This window comes from Chlorella variabilis, assembly GCF_000147415.1.
Source record: "Chlorella variabilis unplaced genomic scaffold CHLNCscaffold_7, whole genome shotgun sequence".
Lineage (NCBI taxonomy): Eukaryota > Viridiplantae > Chlorophyta > Trebouxiophyceae > Chlorellales > Chlorellaceae > Chlorella > Chlorella variabilis.
The window spans coordinates 455,706-476,306 of NW_005435081.1; the positions used below are offsets into that span (position 1 = coordinate 455,706).

At 70.2% G+C, this 20,601-nt stretch overlaps 7 protein-coding genes across 7 annotated transcripts; 4 read left to right on the forward strand and 3 right to left on the reverse strand.

Annotated features, from left to right (window-relative positions):
* Positions 1-1,451: 1,451 nt before the first annotated feature.
* Positions 1,452-2,292, reverse strand: CHLNCDRAFT_144189 (hypothetical protein; the record flags this gene model as incomplete). The annotated part of the gene is made up of 2 exons (XM_005848787.1): positions 1,452-1,952; positions 2,191-2,292. 2 exons carry the CDS (start codon positions 2,290-2,292, stop codon positions 1,452-1,454), a joined length of 603 nt encoding a protein of 200 aa, XP_005848849.1.
* A 711-nt stretch (positions 2,293-3,003) lies between these two features.
* On the forward strand, positions 3,004-5,106 carry CHLNCDRAFT_144190 (hypothetical protein; the record flags this gene model as incomplete). Its single annotated transcript, XM_005848583.1, has 5 exons — positions 3,004-3,279; positions 3,449-3,572; positions 3,912-4,121; positions 4,362-4,450; positions 4,726-5,106. 5 exons carry the CDS (start codon positions 3,004-3,006, stop codon positions 5,104-5,106), a joined length of 1,080 nt encoding a protein of 359 aa, XP_005848645.1.
* Positions 5,107-5,498: 392 nt separating this feature from the next.
* Positions 5,499-7,800, forward strand: CHLNCDRAFT_144191 (hypothetical protein; the record flags this gene model as incomplete). The annotated part of the gene is made up of 6 exons (XM_005848584.1): positions 5,499-5,561; positions 5,712-6,027; positions 6,166-6,244; positions 6,551-6,671; positions 6,922-7,037; positions 7,296-7,800. The coding sequence occupies 6 exons, from the start codon at positions 5,499-5,501 to the stop codon at positions 7,798-7,800; spliced, it is 1,200 nt and encodes a 399-aa protein (XP_005848646.1).
* Positions 7,801-9,554: 1,754 nt separating this feature from the next.
* Positions 9,555-10,495, reverse strand: CHLNCDRAFT_17454 (hypothetical protein; the record flags this gene model as incomplete). The annotated part of the gene is made up of 3 exons (XM_005848788.1): positions 9,555-9,667; positions 9,834-9,972; positions 10,112-10,495. Coding segments are annotated over 3 exons (636 nt in total), but the record flags the coding sequence as incomplete, so codon positions are not given.
* Positions 10,496-11,868: 1,373 nt separating this feature from the next.
* Positions 11,869-13,496, forward strand: CHLNCDRAFT_48708 (hypothetical protein; the record flags this gene model as incomplete). The annotated part of the gene is made up of 5 exons (XM_005848585.1): positions 11,869-12,043; positions 12,270-12,481; positions 12,692-12,851; positions 13,014-13,122; positions 13,358-13,496. The coding sequence occupies 5 exons, from the start codon at positions 11,869-11,871 to the stop codon at positions 13,494-13,496; spliced, it is 795 nt and encodes a 264-aa protein (XP_005848647.1).
* Positions 13,497-17,526: 4,030 nt separating this feature from the next.
* CHLNCDRAFT_34966 (hypothetical protein) lies at positions 17,527-18,734 on the reverse strand. Its single transcript, XM_005848789.1, has 4 exons — positions 18,609-18,734; positions 18,258-18,369; positions 17,957-18,035; positions 17,527-17,782 (listed from the first exon to the last, which is right to left on the reverse strand). The coding sequence occupies exons 1-4, from the start codon at positions 18,687-18,689 to the stop codon at positions 17,680-17,682; spliced, it is 375 nt and encodes a 124-aa protein (XP_005848851.1). The 5' UTR covers positions 18,690-18,734; the 3' UTR covers positions 17,527-17,679.
* A 234-nt stretch (positions 18,735-18,968) lies between these two features.
* On the forward strand, positions 18,969-20,474 carry CHLNCDRAFT_144195 (hypothetical protein; the record flags this gene model as incomplete). The annotated part of the gene is made up of 5 exons (XM_005848586.1): positions 18,969-19,096; positions 19,295-19,449; positions 19,667-19,833; positions 19,997-20,065; positions 20,292-20,474. The coding sequence occupies 5 exons, from the start codon at positions 18,969-18,971 to the stop codon at positions 20,472-20,474; spliced, it is 702 nt and encodes a 233-aa protein (XP_005848648.1).
* Between the last annotated feature and the right edge of the window lie 127 nt (positions 20,475-20,601).

Genomic DNA, 20,601 nt, shown 5'->3' on the forward strand with positions numbered 1-20,601 from the left:
GTCCGTGGTGGGGAGGCGGGCGCGCCTGATCCGGCGCTGCCGCCTCCCCACGCACGTGCGGCTGTTTGATTCGACTCGACTCCAACCCTTCCCCTCTCTCTCCCCACCTCCATCTGATGGCTCACCGACCCTACCCACCAACCGCACTCATCTCTTCGCGCCTCCTTGCCAACTAAAACGCCCCCATGCGCCGCCGCCTCCGCTCCGCCCGTTGTGTGCAACGGCACGTATGTGGTTGGTGTTTGCACAGCACAGTGCGCCACCCGGCCCGGAGGCGAGCGCCCTGTGCTGCGCTGGGCCCCCGCAGCCCGCGCGAGCTCTTCAATGTGTTGATGTGGTGCCCGCCTGGCGCCCGTTGCTCCATGCTTGCTCCCTTTCTCTCTCTTGGAATTGTCCCTTTCATCGCTTCCCTATGCCCCTCTACCCTTTGCTCGAACTAGAAGAAGGATGCTCCCCACCCCGCATCACCCCTTTCATTGCGCCTGCCACCAGCCCTTCACCGCCGGCGCCACAATTCCTACCACCATCTGCCCATCACCTGCTTTTCCCCGACGGCCGCGCCCGCAGACCCCCGCAGCGGCCGTCCGCTGTGAAAGCCACATGGCCACCGCATCTCTTTTGCACGCTTTGTTTTTTTTGCCGCAGGCCCCACACAAGCGGGGCCTGCCGTGGCGCCACACCCGCCTTTGCAACGTACGTTGCGGCAATGCACTCCCGCCCCTGAACGTAACACCTCCACATCCCTTCCTGTTTGCCCTTCCTGGCTGCACCAAGCTTAAGAGCCCAAGCTCTGGCATGCCCCTTGAGTCAGTCAACATCTCCCTAGCACCGACCCCCCACCAACCCTCACGCCTGGCTGCACCTTGCGGCTGCTGCGCCCCATCTCATCCCACACTGCCACACTACCTGCGCAGGCCAAGGCCCTCGCCAGCACGATACTGCTCCTTTTTTCCCCGCCAGTTGTGTGCGTGCCATGTTTTTCCCCCAAAGACACAGCTTTGCCGCGGCCGCCGCCTCCTGCGCCTCGCCCGGCGCGTGGGCGGCTGGCCCACCCCAACACGACTGCCGCGTGCCTCTTCCTCCCCCTCCCTTTGTGCGTTTCGTGTACTTCCTTGTGAGGCTCGCTGGCCTCTGCGCCTGGCAGCACAAATGCACCCAGACGGCCCCGTCCCTCCTCCGTGCCTAAACCACCGCGGCACCGCACTGAGTGGAATGCTCACCCCACTTCCTTCCATGTTCTTTTCCCCACGATTCGATACCATATACATACATGATTGATTTGCCGGGCCCACATAGAGCGGCCCTGTAAGAAAACCGCACCAGCAGATCGCCAGGCAGATCGCCAGGAGCTGGTCCGGTTGCCGCACGGGCAGAGAGATGTTGCCGAGGGGTGCATGGGAGGCCAGCAGCCACAGGAGGGGCAGCGGCAGGCGAGGGCCACCGCAGCGCCTTCACCCGATGACGGTGAACTCGGGCGGCGGCGGCGGCCGCTTCTCCCGGGCCGCCCTGGCCGCCGCCGCCTGCCTGCGGCTGCTGTTGGGCCGCCCATAGTCAACCTCCTCCTCCTCCTCCTCCCCCTCGCTGTCCGAGTCGCTGAAGGCATCCTCGTTCTCCAGCAGGTACACCGCCAGCTCAGCATCCACCTCGTCAGCATCCACTGGCGCCACCTCAGCACGCTCGCCGCCCCGACCCGCCTCCTCGGCCCCTGCCTCCTCTCCCTCCGGGCCAGCTGTCGCAGGCGGCGCTGCCGAGGCTGCGGGTTTGGCCGCGCCAGCCTTGGCCGCGCGCGGCTTGGCGGCGGCCGCCGGCTTGAGGGGAGGCGGCGGCGGCAGGCCCTTGTCTCGGTAGAAGGTGAGGGTGAAGCCGATCTTCTGCACCAGCACGCAGTCGCCCGCCGCAGCCAGCACCTCTGCCACCTCGTCAGGGCTGTCGTCACATGAGCCCACCTTGACCTGTGGGTGCAGGCAGCCGGCAAGCACAGAACAGGTTGGCAGCACGGCAGGCTATGTATGCTAGGCCGGCGAGGGCTGCCTGCACCGTGGCCCGCCATCCCAAAGAGCCCAAACAAGCCGCCCCGCTGCGCATGATGCACATGATGGACACACACACACGCGCGCCACGCGCCACGCGCCGGCATGCTTGCTGCGCCCACCAGCCCGCCTCGGGCGGCTCCGGCTCCCGCCCCCGCACCTTGACCAGTCCGTTGGCGGTGAGGGCGGTCCGGAAGCCGTCCAGGAAGGTGGGGGTCAGCCCCTTCTGACCCAGGTTGACGGTGCACAGGCCCCTGCCCATGCGCTGCGCCGCTGCGCGCTGCGCCTTGCGCTCCTGGTTTGACAGCGGCCGCTGGTAGCCGCCGCCGCCGCCTGCGCCCGCCGCAATCGCCGCCGCCGCTGCGCCGGCGCGTCCCGCTGCGACTGCTATAAATGCTGGCGATGCTGCATGCTGCGGCCGTGCGGCCCATCTTAACCTCAAGCTTGGCAACAGCTGGTGTGCGTGCAGCCGCGAGGGAAGTGCGCAAGGTACGGCGGCGGCGGCAGCGGGAGCGGCGGCGGCGGCAGGGCTGCCCCGCAGGGACACGCGCATGCCGGCCGCCTGCATGTGTGAAGCTATATTATCTGCTCCCTCGTTCCTATGGGGTGGCTATAGACGAGCGCAGAGGCTCTTTTTCAGCATGCAAGATGGGGACCGTGAACGGCAACGCAAATGCTCCAGCCAGCTGCTGCGGAAGTGTTCTTGTATTTCAAACAGCAAGCAGCGCACTAAACACGCATGTTTCGTGCACTGCTACCTCCTTTCTTGCTGCCGAAATGACTGCAGCCCTCCCCCACAAAAAAGCCATTGTTTCGAACGTTGCGACGTCTGCTGGGCATTTGTAGACCTCGCAGACCACAATTGTTGGCGAAACAACGGCTGCAGTTGCCGCGAACTCCTGCACCAACCTCGAGAGTCTCCCACGCCTGGCCTCACTCCTTGCCGCCGGCCTCACCTGATCGCGCATCCCACATGAGCACGATCTGCCGCCTGCAGCGCAGCAGCTGGGCAGGCACCGCCGGCGGCGGCACGAGGCGCGCCGCCGCCGCCGCCGCGCCGTCGCCCGCACCTACCACGGCAGCGTGGGCACCGCGCGTTGCATACGCCCACGCCAGGAGCGCGGAGCAGCAGCGCAGGCGCGGCGCGTGCGCAGCCCTGCGTGCCACACCAGTTAGCGGCACGGCGGCGGCGGTGGCCGACGCCCCTCCCGCCGCCAGCAGCCCCGAGGAGCAGGATCGCCTGGTGGAGGTGTGAGGGGCGGCTGCCCCGGCCGGCCGCTCTCTCCCGGGGCACACGGTTTGCTGCCGGCTCTCCAGGGATGCGTGCTGCTCAGTGCGCTGCACAGTGCTGCACTCCCACCACTGCTGCTCGCACTCCCCATGCCCGTCACCTGATTGAAACCCTGCCTGCAATGCAGGGCCTGATGGCCTTCCTGCGGGAGGACTTGCAGCACCTGTTTGACGACCAGGGCATCGATGCGGGCAAGTACGACCCAGATGTCGTGTTTGAGGACCCCATCACCTACTACAACGGAATACAGGGTGGGTGGGCGGGTGGGTGACAGGGCAGGCATGCGGAAGGTGCGAACAGCATCCAGGGTGGGCGGCGGGGCATGCGGGGGGGCCGTGAGGGTGGGTGGCAGGGCATGCATGCGGGGGCCAGGGTGGCTGGCTGGCCTGCGGGCAGGACAGCGGCATCTGGAGTGGTGCCGCTGGCTGGGGCTGGGGCGGGCTGGCGGGGGCGACTGCGCAGGGCCGGTCCCGCCAGCCCAGCCTCAGGCTTGTCGTGCGTCCAGCCCGCTCGGCAGCGCCCAGCACCCGTCGCCACAGCCACACACCACACACACACACACACACACGCGCGCGCCGCCTCACCCGCAGGCTACCTCTTCAACATCGCCTTCCTGCGCCGCGTCTTCACCCCCACCTTCACCCTGCACGACGTGCGGCGCAGCGGCCCCCTGGAGGTCACCACCCGCTGGGCCATGAGCATGAGCCTGAGCTTTGCGCGGGGCACGCCGCTGGGGCGGGTGTGGGACTCCACCCTCACCTTCACCGGCACCAGCATCATGGCCATCAACCCGCAGACGGGTGGGTGGGTGGCTGAGGCGGTGCAACAGCGAGGGGTGGGGCGGGGCGGCGCGGGTGGCTGGGCATGGTGGGTGCAAGCGCGCGGCTGCTGCGGCTCTGTGGGGATGTGGAGAGAGGGGGCGTGCCCTGCTGCCTCCTCCTGCGCTCCCAGAGGGATGTCCGGCCCACGCTCCACCCCCATCTGCTGCGCTCCGGCCCCACTCCTCGCCCTTCCCTCATCCTTGCCGCGCCCCTGCGCAGGCCGCTTCTGCCGCCACGTGGACACCTGGGACGCGATCCAACAGCAGCGCTACTTCTCGCTGGAGGCATTTGCCCACATGCTGCAGCAGGTGCGCTCGCCGGGCTTCCCCTGCGCCCTGCGCCCTGCGGTGTGTGCCCGTGCCGCGGGCAGCTCGTCTTTCGGCACCGCGGCGACTGGGGGCTGTTGCCAGCTGGCTGCACCCCGCCTGTCCCTCCTGTGAGGCATATCGCCGGAGGGAGCGAGGCGGCATGCCCAGCACACGACTGCGGAAGCATCTCCCCGCCGCCCTGCCGTGCCCAGCCGTGCCTTCTGCGATTGACACCTGACGCCTGCCGGGCCTGCGCCTTGCTGTCTGGCCTGCAGGTGGGCGACCTGCGGAAGGGACCCCAGGGGGCGGCAGCAGGGCAGTACGAAGTACTGCTGAAACGCAAGCAGTATGAAGTACGCAAGTACACGCGGCTCCCGCAGGGCGCGCCTGCCTATGGCGGCGACGGCAGCGAGGCCGGTGCCGGCGGCGGCAGCGGCGGCGTGTACGCTGTGGCCGACTTTAGCGGGGCGGCCAGCCAGGCTGCTGCTGCTGCTGTGGAGCAGGCGCTGCGACGGGCGCTGTTGGCGGACGGGCTGCGGCCGGCGGGGCGCTGCTGGCAGCTGGTGGCAGGTGGCGGCGACGAGGGCGGGCCCAACCCGGCGCGGTGGCGCAACGAGGTGCTCGTCCCGCTGGAAGCCTTCCAGCTGTGGGCGTGAGGCCGCGCCGTGTGTGTCATCCTGCCGACACCAACCATCCTTCCCTGGAGCACCCGCCCCTGTAATCCTGTTCACCATGCGCCCATGCAAGGCGGCAGGTCCTCCAAGGATGCACAACATCGACAGGCTTGCCCTCCGGCCGGCAAAACCCGTACGCGAGCCGGGGCGGCTTGGGCATGCTGCAGCATGCTGCAGGCAGGCGCGGGCGTGCCTTTGCGGCACGTCTTCCGGCGCTGCGCCACCTCACGCGGGCATTTTTTGCCCTTCGCAGTTCCGCAATTCCCGCCCAGCAGAAGTTATCAATTCGCATATTCAGGGACGTGGGGTCCTGAGGGCAGCCTCCTGGGTGCTCCTCCCCCGACCACCCACCCAAGCAGGCTCGGCCGACCACCATGCGAGCGCTGTGGGTGCTTATCACGCTACTACAGCTGCACCATGGCATCGGATGTGCACAGGTGCGGCCAGGACTCGCCACGCGGCGCCATGCCACATCCCAACTGCACGGATCCCTTGGGCGCCCACCCCCTCCTACCCTCCTGGAGGCCAACCGGAGAACCGCGCCTTGCAACCCTGCTGAAGCGCCGCGCCCTCTTCCACTGTTGCAGGCCGCAGCGGCGGTGGCGGCTGGCGGCGCTACCTGGGCCCAGCCGGCGCTGCAGCCGCACCGCCGGCTGCTCGCCAACGACACCGGCGGCAGCAGCAGCAGCAGCAGCAGCAGCAGCAGCGGGACGGCAGCTCAGGGGGCGCTGTCCACCCGCAAGCGGTGCGCGCCCTCACTAGTGGATGTAGCGCGGCAGCAGCCCGAGCTGCGCCAGGCGGTGCAGCTGGCTCGCTCCGGGTACAACCTGTTTTCAGTGGACGGCGGCAAGCCCTTCACGGTGCTGGTCCCCACCAACGACGCGCTGCAGCAGCTGGCGGCAGGTGCGTGCTGGGGCTGGGGGCCGGTGGGCGCGTGGCAGGGAGAGGGCGGGGCAGGGCGTGCCGCGGCCGGCCGGTTGCGGAGAGGCTCTCGGCCTGCTGCGGCAGCCACCCGCCGCCGCCTCTGCTGGCTGCGTGCAGGCATCGATAGCCTGGATGACCAGCTGAGCCTGGAGGATGGCTTCTACTCGGTGCTGCTCTACCACCAGATACCGCAGGGGTGAGAGAGGCGGGCGGGCAGCAGCAGCGGCAGGCGCCAGGGTCGGGCCAGGCTGTCGACAGCCAGGGAGGCAGGGAGGGGCTGCGGCTGTCGCCAGGGCAGAAGCGGGGGCTTGACCCCAGCCCGGGCGCGCCCAAGCTCACGCCCATGCGAGCACCTGGCTGCGCGCCACGCCCGCAACGCGCCGGCCCCTGCCAGCCGCCGCAGCCCGCCGGCGTGACAAACGTCCGGTTGTCCGCCGACGCGTGCCGCTGCTCCGCCCCGCCCCGCCGCGCCTGGTCCTGGCTCTGTGCTGCTCCGCTGCAGGGCGTACGACGTGAGCCAGCTGGTGCAGCTGGGCAACACGGGGCTGCAGACGTCGCTGGGGCGCGCGCTGGGCGGCGGCGACAACCAGCACACGGTGACCTTCGATGGCGCCACCTCTCCGGTGAGAAGGGCTGGCGTGGCAGCGGCGTTCATTGATATTAGTGACAAAGCATGATAATGATGATATTGTTTGTGGTGGTGGTGGGAGCGGCGTGGTGGTGCGGCTGCTGCCGGCTGCTGCTGCTCGCCTGCCTCCATGCTTGCCGCCTGGAGGCGAGGAGGGTGCCTCCCTCCCTCCCTCCCTCCCTCTCTCTCTCCCGCCTGTCGCTGCCGGCCCACGCCTCGCGCATGCCCCGCCCGCGCCGCCGCAGGTGGTTGCCACGGGCGGCTGGCCAGCCAACAACGCGCAGCTGGTGCGGTCGCTGCAGGCGTGCAACGGCTGGCTGCACGTGGTGGACCGGGTGCTGCTGCCCACGCAGATGTATAGGTGCGGTACGGACGGTACGGGCAGGCGGTACAGCAGCGTGGCTGCGACGGCAGCAGAGCAGCCGCTGGTGGTGGTGGTGGCCGGGCGCCCGGCCGGCGCCCAGCCGCCCTGTTGTGAGCGCCGGGCCGCCGGGCCAGGCAGGCAGGCAGCGGTGGCAGGTGCAGCGGCGGGAGCCCCACCCTCGGCCTTGCCGCCGCGCTCGCACCGACCCCAGCCGCCCCTGCACCTGCACCCCGCCCCCTGCACCCTGCGCCGCAGCGACCTGCCACGTCTGGTGGATGACACGCCCGACCTTCAGAACGGCAGCTTCTGGGGCTTGCTGGACGGCAGCGGGCTGGACCCCGCGGTGCCCGCCCCCGCCGCAGACTATGGCGCCGCGCTGTCGCCGGCGCCTGCCGAGGAGGGCGGGCAGGAGGAGGGGCACCACTCCAACACCACAGACGTTGCAGTGAGTAGCGGCAACGGCGAGGCGGCGCCGCCCTCGGTCCCCGCCAACGCCACCAGCAGCAGCGCCAGCAACGTCGTCGGCGGCGGCAGCAGCGAGAAGGTGCTGGTGATTGCGGCGTCGGTGGCGGGGGCGGCAGTGGCGGCCTGCGCCGCGGTCGTGGCGGCCGTGCTGCTGCGCAAGCACGCGGCGCGGCGGCGGCGCGGGCTGGGGCGCGGGGAGGGAATGGAGGAGGAGGAGGAGGCGGGCGGGGGCATGAGCCCCTCGGCCAAGCGCAGCCACAGCCTGCGGCCGGTGCAGCTGCACGTGGACGCGTAGCTGGCGCCAGCCTGGCGCCTGCTGCCTCCAGAAGAGCGCCCTGCACTGCGCCGCCCGTGGCTGCCTGCTGCTACTCAGGGGCCCGTCCTGCCCTGCGTCGGCGCCCCGGCCGCCTACCTGGCAGTCAGTAGCCTCGCCGGCCCTCTGCCCCGCCGGCCCTGCCCCGCCGGCCCTCTGCCCCTTGCATGCCTCCCCCTCCCCGCCGCTGCACAAGTCGGCAGGGGGGCGCATTGTGCCACCCAGGCGCAGCTGGCCGAGCCTATTGCCCTCCTTGTCTCCCTCCTTAACGCACCCCTGCCTGGCGCCCATTGGGTGCGCCCAGCCAGGCTCCCACCCGCGCATATTCCGACCCCTTCCGCAATCCACTTCCCCTGTATCCTCTTCCCAGTATGCTCTCTCGCACACCCTACCCCTCACGCTTGTACAGCCCATTTCGTACTGCATCTGTCGATCCCCTCCCTCCACGTTGATCCTCCCTCCACCCCCAGTCAGTAAGTTTACCCTTCACTGCCCCACGCTCCAGCGAGCTCCTTTCCTACCGCTCGCTACCTCCTGAAAACGCATACATCTACCGTATGGTCTCTCTGAAACAATTGCGAAGCACGATTGGAATGGAGGGCCCGCGGGAGGCACTGCAGCTGGGAGGTGTTGGGAGTTGGAGGGGGGGAGGCGGGCGGTGCATCCAGGCGCCCAGCAGGCGCCGGGGCCGCAGGCGGGGCTCACACGTGCACAGTGCAGCGTTGTTGCAGTCAGCGTAAAGGCGGGGCGAGAGAGGAGGGGGAAGACGGGGTGTGAGGGGAGATGGACGGACAGCTGGACCAAGCGCCCCCGCACAATGCGAAGCAGAGAGAGGCAAATGTTGAGAGAGCAGGGGGAAAGGGAAGCAGTCAAGGAGTGTGTGTGTGCGTGCACAAGGGGAGCCCACCAGCAGCACGGCCCCAGGCAGCAGCCGCGCCGAGCGGGTGCAGGGCGCGGGCTGCATGCCCGGGGGCCGCCTGGGGCCTGCTGGGGCGCGGGGTCCAGGCTGTGCGCCTGGGCCCTACACGGGTGGCGGGGCGCCGGGCTGCGGCAGCTCGGCAGGGGCGGACACCGCCTCCTGCTCGCTGCTGCTGCCCGCCGCCGCCGACACCGCCGGCTCCGGAGCTACCGCCGCTGCTGCACGCTTGCCGCGGCGGTTCACCAGTTTTTTGACGGCTCCTCGGGGTCTGCTGCCACTGCTGACGTGGCGCCTGCAGCGGCGCTGCCATCCTGCACCACGCGAGCCAGGGGGTGGTGGGTTCGCCAGCGCAGCAACCATCCCCGGGAGCTGCGCCGAGCCTCGCCCAACCACCACCAGCGCGACGCGCAAGCAGGCATGCAGGCGGGCAGCGCCGTGCCCCTCGCACCTGCACCGCCTGCGACGCCACGCCGTTGCCGCCGTTGTCGGCGGCGCCATTGCTGCTGGAGGCGGCCGCAAACTGCTGCTGCGCGTGGATTTCGGCAGAGTGGCGGCGCAGCCAGGACAGGTTGGCCAGGTCGCCGTACTGCCTCTTCCAGATCAGGCCTGCAGGCAGGCAGGCAGGGAGGGGCAGCAAAGGGCAGTGCTCAGCATCGGCGGCGGAAGGGTGGAAGCAGGACAGAAGGCACGCTAGGCATCCTGGCGCGGCAGCCAGCCTGCGCACACGGCGCTCAGGGCGCCGCCAAGCGCGGCCGCCAGGCGTGCAGCAGCGGCCCAGGCGGCAGGGCCGGCTGCCAGCTGCGCACGCACCCATGTGGTACCCCATCACAAAGAAGAGCGAGGCCAGCAGGCACAGGCCGCCCACGGCGATGTAGCAGGCGCCCAGGAAGTTGTTGTGGCCGCCCACCCAGCTGTTGGTGGTGATGATGACTGCAGGCCACGGCGCAGCAGGCAGGGCAGGTGGGCAGGCAGGCAGGCAGGCAGCATGGGAGCGGCCGGCGAGCAGACGCGCAAGCCTCCGCCGATGCGCCAGCTTCTTCCCCCACATCCCTGCGCACCGCTCCCCCTCCAACACCCTCCCCGCTCTCCGGCTCACCCGTCTTGGGCCCCCCAAACTCGTACGTGTTGTACCGGTTGTTCACCACCAGCGTCAGCTCGGTGCCCACCTCGATGGCAGTGTTCAGCTGGCCGTACAGCTTCTGTATCGCCACCTGGCTGTGGGGCCGCATCCACACCTGCACCCGCCAGCCCGCGGCACAGCAGGCAGGCCGGTCGCCGACGCCTGCTGCCCTCCTGCTGCCAGCCTGCTGCCCGGCCCGACGCCCCACCCACGCAGCGGCCCCCGGCCCGCCCCCCACCGCGCCAGGCTCGCACCATCCAGTGCTGGTTGGCGTTGAGGACCAGGTCGGAGGTGTTGCCGCCGCGCAGGGCGGGGGAGGAGGCGGGGTTGTAGTTCTCGGCTGCCACGGGGCCGTACAGGTGGTCTGCGTCTGAGGGCCAGGCGATGGCTGAGTCGTCCAGGTCCAGCTCAGCGCCACCTGGCGCCAGCAGGCGGAAGGTGTCATTGAAGAAGTTGGCGGCGATCTGGCCGCAGGGGCTGATGGGCAGCGACTCGTTGCCGTCCAGGTAGGAGAAGGGCTGGCAGGCGGAGATGGGGGAGGCGGTGGGGGGGGCGTCGTGCATGCGGGTGGGGTCGTACGAGCGCACGTAGCGGCGGAAGTTCTGGAAGAAGGAGCCCAGCTCAAAGGCGACGTAGATCTGTGGGTGGGGGGTGGGGGGCGCGGGTGGGGGCGGGCACACAAGGTGGAGGAGAAGTGGGTGCATGCCAGGGAGATGGGGCAGCGCGGCATGCTGCAGCACCCAGCAGGCGTGCAGGCTGGCCACCGCCTGGCCGCCGCCCTGCCCGCAGCCCAGCCCAGGCCAGCACCCACAAGCACGCGCTGCCCGCACCCACACGGCGGCGTGCCAGCACCCACCGGCGGCTCCATGCGCTTGTCTATGAGCACGCTAACGTTGTACTCCACGCCGGTGTCGTCGGGAGCCGCCCACAGCAGGCTCTGGCGCGCCGCCGCGTCCGCGCCGGCAAAGGGGCCCTCAAAGGCGTATGGTACCTTGTACTCCACCACATTCAGCGAGGCCACCAGGATGGGGATGCCCAGCGCCAACAGCAGCACGCCGACCGCCGCAAAGAACACCTCTGCGCAGCGCGGCGGCAACAGAGGTATGCGAATCGAGCAGCACGCAGCAGCGCGCCCCACAGGCAAGCACCAGCAGGCGGCAGGTGAACAGCTGGCGGTGGCGGGTGGGTGGCGGGGGCCACCCACCCGCGGTGACCGGAGCGAGGATGGGGCGCCAGCCGTTGAGCTTCTGGTAGGCGAAGCGCTTGTGGAAGCTGTACTTCTTGGGGCCCCGACGCCTGGCCACCTCCTCGCTGGTGGCTGTGTCCTGGGTGGTGAAGCTGTAAACCGACTGGTTGTCCTCGCCGCTCTGCTCGCTGCGGGGCATTGCGGCTTGGCGGCCGCAGCCCCGCAGGGCCGGCTGGAGCGGAGGTCAAACACTGGTGCGACGCTGATCAAGCGCCGTGTCTTTGTTACAGCCTGCCCGGCTGTACCCACCGCGTTAGAAGGCTGCTGATTGCGGGACCGGGCAAAGGGGGCTCACCCAATGGCGCAGAGGGTACACGCCTAAGGTACATTTTTCCATTTCCGTTGCCTTCCTCCTCCACGCCTGCCCTCAGCCTCCGCTGAAGACCCTGACCTCCTCCGCCGCCCGCGCCGTTCGGCCCTCCATGCCCCGCTGACAGCTCCTGGCAGCGAAAAACAGCCAGGCCCCATGGCGGCCAACAACAAGCCGCTGTCGCGGGCCAACAGCGCCATGGGCCCCGCCCAGGATGCGGTCAACGTGCAAGTGATCCTGCGGTGCAGGTGCGAGTTCCATGGGGCGGCGCCCGCAGGGGGCGGCATGGCGGGTGCCTGGGTGGCGCAGCCTGCCAGTCCGTTCCCTTGCTGGCTTGCTTCTCGCTCGCTAATACCCACTGGACATACTCACACCAGCACCCCACCTCCTGCAGGCCTCCCTCCAAGGAAGAGGTGGCGGCCCGCACCCCGCAGGTGGTGCGGTGCGACGAGGCGATGAAGGCGGTGACGCTGACGCAGAGCGTGCCCGGCAGCAAGCAGCAGACCACGCGCACCTACCACTTCGACAAGGTCTTCCCGCACGACACCACCCAGGAGAAGCTGTACGCCTCTGCCATCTCCTCCATCGTGGAGGAGGTGCTGGAGGGCTTCAACTGCACCATCTTCGCCTGTGAGCTGTTGCTTGCTAAGCGCCTGCACGCGCATCCTGTTCACTGGCCCAGGGCGGGGGCAACTGGGGGCATGCGCCTGGCAGGGATTGCCGCGCATGCCGCAGACGTGACAGGCAATGTAAATGGCGCCGCTTCTGGGAGCAGGCAGCTGCGCACAGCTGCAGCTCCGCATGCCACCCACCGCCGCCTCGCATGCCCCCCCGTCACCTGCCTCCCACCCCGCAGACGGCCAGACGGGCACCGGCAAGACGCACACGATGACGGGAGACATCGGCGACGAGCTGAGCCCCGGGGCGGGCGTCATCCCGCGCGCCATCCACCAGATCTTCGCCTACCTGGACGGCATCGCCTCCGAGTACTCCGTCAAGTGCTCCTACCTGGAGCTGTACAACGAGGAGATCACAGACCTGCTGACCGTGGGCGCAGACGTGCCCAAGGTGCGCCAGCCGGGCGCCACGCGGGCGGTGGATAGAGCAGGATGGTGGCGTGGAGAGAGGAGGAAGGCTGGCGCTGCTGCGCCTGCCGGTGCCGCCGCCGCCGAAGCCGGGGTTGGTGTGGGAGTGTCGGCTGCTGCCTGGGCGACGCCGCGCTCCTTCCCACTGCTGCCGCCTGCCTGCCCGCCTCCCTCCTTGCCTCCCGCCCTGCAGGTGCGCATCATGGAGGACCGCAGCGGGGTGGTGCTGGCGGGCATTGAGGAGTCGATTGTGAAGAACAGCCACGAGATCTTCGCGCTGCTGGAGCAGGGATCCGCCAAGCGGCGCACCGCGGAGACGCTGCTCAACAAGCAGTCGTCGCGCTCCCACTCGGGTGGGCGCCCTCCTGGCTGGCGGCGGGGGAGTGGCCGGCCGCTGGCATGCGCTCCTGTGACCGTGCTGTGGAGCGTTCCGACGCCAGCGTGCCCTCGCCCTCGCCCTCCCTGTGCTACATTCTCCCTGCCCGCCGCCACCTGCCCGCCCACCCCGGGTGCAGTGTTCATCGTGACGGTCAGCGTGCGGGAAGTGACCCCCGAGGGCGACGAGGTCATCCGCGTGGGCAAGCTGTACCTGGTGGACCTGGCAGGCTCGGAGAACATCACGCGGTGGGGTGCTGCGGGCCTGGGGCGGCGGCCGCGGCTGCGGCTGCTTGTATGCCCGCCCCAGCTCTGAGCTTTCGGCCTGGTGGCGGCGCCGGCGGCTGCGTGGCGGGCCTGCTTGGAACATCTCTCTGTAAAGCCCAAAATGATGGAGGCTGGAGTACAGTGCGGGCTGCATGGCGCTTGTGAACCGCGGCTGAGCCGCCTCCGCCGCCGTCTTCTGCTGCTGTGCGCGCCGCAGGTCTGGCGCGGTGGAGCAGCGGGCCAAGGAGGCGGGCAACATCAACAAGTCGCTGCTGACGCTGGGGCGCGTGATCACGGCGCTGGTGGAGGGGCAGGGCCACGTGCCGTACCGCGACTCCAAGCTCACCAGGCACTGAGCTGCGCTGTGCATGCTGTGCTGTGCATGCTGTACATGCTTTGCATGCTACCCTGGTACCAAACCGCCGTAGGCGGATGCCCAGCCTGCCTGGCAGCTCTGTGCTGTGCCTGCCGCTTTGCCGCTTGACATCCTTGCCGTTCTGCTGCACACCACTTGCTGCCCCGCCCCCGCAGGCTGCTGCGCGACTCTCTGGGCGGCAAGACCAAGACGTGCATCATCGCCACCATCGCGCCCACGGTGCAGTGCCAGGAGGAGACGCTGTCCACGCTGGACTATGCGCACAGGGCCAAGAACATCAAGAACAAGCCAGAGGTGGGGCGGAGGGGCAGATGGCGCAGCGGGCTGGGGGTGGGGTGCATTTATTTCCTGCTGCTCCGACTCCTGTGCCGACTCCTGTGCATTGCACACTGTACTGCGCTCGCTAACCGTCCTGCGTGCCTGTCGCGCCTCGCGCCCTGGCAAGAGACCTGGGTCTTTGCCTATGCTATCATTGCGCTTGCGCCTCGTGGCGTGCGTCCCGCAGGTCAACGCCAAGATCTCCAAGACCACCCACCTCAAGGAGATGAACTTTGAGATCGAGAAGCTGAAGCAGATGCTGATCGCCACGCGGGAGAAGAACGGTGGGTGGGTTGCGAGCAGGGGAGCTGACCAGTGTCCGGCTGGCTGCCCAGCAACAGACCAGAATGGGACCATGGCGGTGGGGGTGCATGCTGGAAGGAGCTGGGGGTGCTGTTTCCTGACCAGGGGAGTGGATACCCGCCCTGTGGGATCGCAGCGCACCCCGCCAAGAGCTTGCCTCTATGCGAGTGTGTGTGTGTGCTTGCAGGCGTGTATGTGCCGGCCCAGCAGTACGAGGAGGAGTGCGCCGAGCGGCGCCAGCTGGCGGCGCGGGTGGAGGAGATGGAGGCGGAGGCGGAGGCGGTCGGCGCGCAGCACGAGCTGGCCAAGGCGGAGTGGGAGCGAGAGATGGGCCAGCAGGCGGCGTCGTACGAGAAGCAGCTGGGCCAGGTGCGGTGCCAGCTGGCGGCGACGAGGGAGGAGCTGGAGGCGGCTCGGGTGGCGATCCAGGAGCGCGAGTACGCCATCGCGGCGCAGCAGCGCTGCGAGGCCGCGCTGGCGGGGCATGCCGGGGCGCTGAACGCGGCGCTGGCGGGCGCGGCGACCGACGTGGCGCAGCTGTTCCAGCGCTGGGACGAGAAGAACGAGGTGGAGGACGCCAACCTGGCGCTGGTGCAGGTGCGGGAGCTGCGGCTGCTGCTGCGCGTCGCCGTGGGCTGTCGCGTGTGCATGTGTGCAGCTGCACAGCTGGTGGCAGCCAGCATGCGTTAGCAGGCAGGGGCCCTGGTCGGCTGAAGGCGGGGAGGTTGGTGCGCTCCAGGCTGGTCAGGGCTCGCTTGCACAGGCCTGCGTGGACCCCACTGGGCAGCGCTGCAAGCGTGCTGAGCTGGCATGTGTGCCTGTCGGCTGGTTCGCTTTGGTGCAGGAGCTGCGGGATGTTGCCACGCAGCGGCTGTCAGCCATGGAGGCGGCGGTGGCCGGCACCGCGGCGGCGCAGGCCGAGCGCTTTGACGCCGCCCGCCAGCTGCTGGCCGGCTTTGCGGAGCGCAAGGCCGCCGAGGCGGCCCGCCTGCAGGCCGACATGGCTGGCCTGCAGGCGCAGCTGGACGGCATTGGAGTGGCTGCTGCGGACGGTGCAGCCGCGGTGGAGGCGGCGGCGGCGGCGGGGCTGGCGGGCCTGGCCGGGCAGCACGGCGCCTTTTTGCGGGAGGCGCAGGCAGCGGCTGCCTCGGCCGCGGAGCAGTTGAGCGCGGCCCAGTCTGCGCTGTGCACGAGCCAGGCCGCGGAGCAGCAACAGCTGGGCTGCTTCCTCGGGGAGCAGCGGGCCGCGGGCGAGGCGGTGTTTGCCGCCACCCAAGCCCTGGTGTCGGCTGCGCGGGAGCAGCTGGGCGAGGCCAAGGGCGCGGCGGCCGCGGCTCGTGGGGAGGTGGCCCAGCGTCTGGGCTCTGCTGCCCAGGCCGTGGACGCCTTTGAGTCGTCCTTCCTGGCCAAGACGCAGGCGGAGCAGGCAGCGCTGGTGGAGCAGATTGGAGCCATGCTGGCCAGGTGGGCGGGCTGCAGCAGAGCTGGTGGTGGCGGGTGGGTGTGGGCATGCAGCAGCAGCAGCACGCCTCGCAGCATCCAGCACATGCGTTGCCAGTGAGCCATAGTAACAAGTGTGTTGGCTCATCGTCCGGCACCGCCCTCACTCACTGTCCACCCCTGGTGCAGCTTTGTGGCCAAGGCGGAGGCTGAGGTGAAGAGTGCGGCCTGCGGCCTGCGGGGCCAGATTGCGGGGGACCAGGCCAGCCTGGAGGGCGCCCTGGCAGCCATGGAGGCTGGTACCGACACCTCCCTCGCTGCTCTGGCCGCCAACCACGGCGCGGCGGGCGCGGCGTATGCCGCGGCACAGGCGGCGCTGCAGGATGGCGGTGCCAGGCTGGGCGGCGCGCTGCAGGCCGCCAGTCAGCGTGGTGACCAGCTGGCTGCCGCTGCCGCTGCGGCGGCCGCCGCTGCGGCGGGCCGGCTGGAGGAGCACAGCGCCGCGGTGGCGGCGGCGGTGGCCAGCCAGACTGCGGCGGTGGCGGCGCTTGCCGCCAGCGAGACAGCAAAGTGCGGCAGCGCAGTGCAGGCGGCAGGCGGCGCGCGTGCGGCGATGCAGGAGGCGGCAGAGGGTGGGCTGGCAGCAGACACCGCTGCCGGGAGCGGCCTGGGAGCCCTGCAGGAGGCTGGCGGCGCCGCGCTGGCGGCCTTTGCCAGCGAGCAGCGGGCGGCGCTGACCGGGCTGTCGGGGCTGGTACAGGAACAGGTGGATGAGCAGTACCGTACCGACGGCAACCGAGGTACGCTGCTGCTGGCAGCGCAGGCTGCTGCTGGGCTGGTTCTGTCTGTCAGCGGCCATCCTGCCGTGCACAGCACATGCGGCCTGGCTGGGCTGGCTGCTGTGAGCTGCTGCCGCAGCACAGGGCACGGCAGCAGGGCGTTTACACAAACAACGGCTGAGGGGCGTGTGTGTGCCGCCGCTGCCGCTGCAGACAAGGTGCCGGCGCAGCGGGAGCACGAGGTTCCGGCGCGGGGCCAGATTGATGCGCTGCGGGCGCCGGCGGTGGAAGCCGTCTATGCAGAGTTCAGGGCGCAGCTGGCGGGGCCGGCTGCAGGTGGGCTGGGCGGGAATGGATGCAGGCCGCTGCGACGGCGTGCGCACGGCGGTGCATGGTGCTGCGTGGTCCTGGCTGCTGGCTGGGGCTGCCCGCCCACAAGCACCAACAAAGCCACCCGATCGGCGCTGCTGTCCGTCTGCTTGCGGCTTGCAGATGCCACCGAGGGGGGCGCAGAGGAGGCGGGCGAGGAGATGGCGGCGGCAGGCGGGGAGGAGGCGGCGGCAGAGGAGGCGGCAGAGGCAGAGGCGCCTCAGCAGCAGGAGAACGCCGACGCGGGTGCGTCCCGCTGCTGCGCTCGGCGCGGAGCCGTGCAGTGGCCTGCAACACCTGCCTGCCTGCCGCCCTTCAAGGGTGTGAACCTGCTGCTCGTTGTGCCGGGGCTGGGTGCAGGAAACGTGGCTGCCGAGGCTGCTGCCCCGCTGGTGCCGCCCCTGGACACAACCTCCCTGCCTTCCATAAGGTCGGGCAAGCGCGTGGTGTCGCCCTCCGCCCTGGGCAAGCGGCAGCGGGTGGACGGCGAGACGCCCGTCAGCGGGCGCAACAGCCCCTCCAAGCTGCGCGGCGCCTTCACGCGCCACCAGCAGCGCAGCGCGCGCGGCTGACCGCGCGGGGGCGCGGCAGGGGAGGGGCCGGCAGCCGGGGAGGCGGCCACACCGCGCCAGCGGCCAAGGCATGCGGCGCTGGGCTGCGCACAGGGCGCCAGGAGCGCTGGCCGCGGCAGCACCCACCGCCAGAGTTGTTTTCGCCCCAGCCTGTCTCTCTGGGCGACCCTCCTTGCGAACTAGGTGCACACGCACACCTCACTGACCCCAACTGACCACGGTGCATGGGTGCTCGCAACTGCTGAACTTACATCCGTTGCTAACCACTGTAAACGAAATGCGGCAAAATCAGGCGCTGCGCCCCGGCGGGGCGCGCAGCTGCTGTGCGGCTGGGCCTCGCCTGCCGCGCGCTGGCGGGCAGGGAGGAGGCCGCTCTGCCTGCTCACTTCTTGGCGGCAGCAGCGGCAGCAACCGCCGCGGCCTTCTGGCCGCTGATGGTCTCGATCGCAGCCAAGCTGTCCAGGCCAGCAAACCGCCGCTTGAACCTGCGGGGACAGGGATGGGCACGGCGGGACCTCAGGGCCACGTGCGACAGCCACAGGCAGGCGCCCAAAGCGGGGCACGCGCACGCAGCACGAGAAAGTAAGAGAGGCAGAGGGCCGCTGGCTGCTCGTGCCAGCAGCGGTGACCAGGGTGACCAGCTGCCACCGCTCACGCACCGGTTCACGCGGCCCTCATCGGTGACCACGGTGGAGGTGGCGCCCTGGAAGAAAGGATGGTTGCCGCTCCAGATGTCCACTGCACGCAGGGCGGGACCGGCAAGCCACAGACCGTCGGCGCCGCCGCCAGCCAGCCAGCCAGCCAGCGCCCCTGTGCATGCAGTGCCGCTGCGACGGCGCCCGCGTGCGTGCGCTCCACACCCCCGTGCACTCTGGCGCTGCCAGATGCTGCGCGATGCCGCAGGCGGTGGAGCGAGGCGCAGAAGCGAGGCAGGCGCGCGGGCGGAGCGGCAGGCCGCACCGGTGTAGCTGCCCTGGGTGCCGCTGGTGGTCAGCACCTCCTCGCCATTGCACATGACCTTGGCCTCGTTGTGCCACTTGGGGTGGATGCCCTTCTTGGCCATGGCCACCACCTGGCGGCAGCAGGGGCGCAACACAGCAAGGCAAGGGTGTCGAGAGGTTTCTCGCGGCGAGCGCGGCGGGCGCGCCCCTAAGCAGCTCTCCTGGCCGGTCGGCAGCACGCATTGTGCTGCATTTGCGGGCCATAACATTTCCGGTGGCCATCAGCGGCCCGCAGAGCGGTGCGAGCGGCCACAAGCGCGAGCCGTGGCATGGGGTGTTACCCAGCCAGCCGCCGCTGCCGTGTCCCCACCTTGAGGCCTCGTTGGCTGCTGCGAACACTGCACTGCCTGCTGCCCAGCACCGGCGTGCTCCGAGCTGCGAGGGACTGCATGGCTGCTAGTTTTGCCAGGCGGAGCCCGCGGCGACAGGTGCAGCGACTGTATGACGCAGGAGAGGGACTTGTGCAGGCCAATGCGCGGCAAATGGGGCGCCAGCGGGATGGTCTTTCTAGCGCGGCCGGCCTGCATGGGGTTTGTGGCCGTCTTCTCACCGCTTCACGCCCTCCCAACCAATCCTGCGTCCTCCATGAAGCACACACATCGCATTTGAGCGGCCCTTCAGCCCAGCCGAATGCCCTGACCGGCGAGTTGCAGCAGAGGCAGCAGCGAGTATGGAGCGGCTGGAGGTGGTGGACCCTCGGTTCGCTGCGGGCAGAGGGGATGAGTTCCGCGTGTCAACGCTGCGGCAGCGGCAGGACGAAATGATCGAGCTTGCCGCCGCCGACGGCTCCGACTTTAAGTGCGTGTGCGCTTGCCCCCTGCCTCCCATCCAGCCCGGGCCCTACCCCACCGCCAGAGTGGGGCCTGCACCTGGCAGACCGGCTGCGGTGCGCCTGGGGTTGGGCCCAGCCGCCCGTACGCCCCGCCTCCCTGTCTCCCGCCGCCGCCGCCCGCATGCCGAATACCCTTGGCCCCGCCCTGTTGTGCTGCCTGCCAGGCTGCCCATGGCCCGCTGGATCGACGAGAACGTGGATTTGGAGGACACAGAGTGTGCCAGCATCGAGCAGGCCATCCCCGCCTCCAACGTCGGCTACCGCCTGCTGCAGCGCATGGGCTGGCGCCCCGGCGGCGGCCTGGGCCGCGAGCAGCAGGGTGAGGCGGCGCAGCCGCGCGCGCGTTGCACGCAGCCGTGCGCCGGGCCCGGCTGCGCGCCGTGCGCGGCTGCGGGCGGCGGCGGGCCGGCGGGACGCTCGCGCATCGCGCGATGCTGCGGGCCGGCGCCGCTCCCATCGCTCTGCCCCAACCAAGCCGCTCCCACCAAACACAAGTGCACAGCGCTCCTGCCCACCCGCCCGGCGCCCTCCCGCAGGCATCAGCGAGCCCGTGCGTCTGGATGCCAACGATACCGGCACGCGCACGGGGCTGGGGCGGCGCCAGCAGGAGCGGCAGTACACGGCGGCGGAGTTTGTGGAGCGGCGGGCGCTGGAGGTGGAGCTGCAGGCTGACGAGGACGAGGGAAGAAAGCGCAGGCGGGAGGTGCGGCAGCGTACACGTGACGGCCGCGGGGCCGGGCTCCCGCCGCCGCGCTGGGCAGCAGGCGCCGCCGCCGGGGAGCCTGCCGCCGTGGCCGCCCCCGTCTGCCGCGGCCGCCGCCCACCGGCCGCCGCCGCCGACCGCCGCGCCGCCGCCTGCGCCGCAGATGGAGGCTGAGCGGCAGCAGAAGATTCGGGAGGAGGTGACACACGAGCTGCGCATGTTTTACTGCAAGGTGGGGGACGCCAGCTGGCGCCAGCTGGCCCCAGGCCAGCGCACACACGCCGCGGCCCCTGCTGCGCCCGCCCCTCACCTCGCGCCCGCCCATCCCTCAGACCCCCCGCTGCTGCCAGTGTTTTGGGAGCCATGAGCCACCCGCCAGTCCGCCCGCGAGACTTCCAACAACAGCCCCACCCCTCCTCGTCCCGCCTCGTCCCGCCTCGTCCCGCCTTGTCCCGCAGTGGTGCCACAAGCAGTACCAATTTGCCCACGAGATGGAGGAGCACCTGTCCTCATACGACCACCACCACCGCAAGCGGCTGGCGGAGATGCGGGCGATGCAGAGCGAGCGGGGCAGGAAGGAGCGGGGCAAGAAGGAGCGGAGGGCGGCGGAGAAGGAAGCGGCACGCATCGCGGCGCAGTGAGTCGCCCCGCTGGGCTGGCGCTGAGCTGGCGGCGAGGTGGCGCCGAGCTGGCGCTGAGACGGCGGCGGGGACCGGCCGCTGCCTGGGGCTGTGGGCTGGCAGGGCCGCAGCGGAGAGGCGCAGGCTG

Bases quoted from the DNA above. Each gene is read 5' to 3' on its own strand.
- CHLNCDRAFT_34966 (XM_005848789.1), bottom strand. From the start codon at position 18,689: ATGCAGTCCCTCGCAGCTCGGAGCACGCCGGTGCTGGGCAGCAGGCAG. The intron at 18,370-18,608 runs GTGGGGACACGG...TGCTGCCGCCAG, and splicing joins GCAGCCAACGAGGCCTCAAG to GTGGTGGCCATGGCCAAGAA. The intron at 17,783-17,956 runs GTGCGTGAGCGG...CTGTCCCCGCAG, and splicing joins GATGAGGGCCGCGTGAACCG to GTTCAAGCGGCGGTTTGCTG.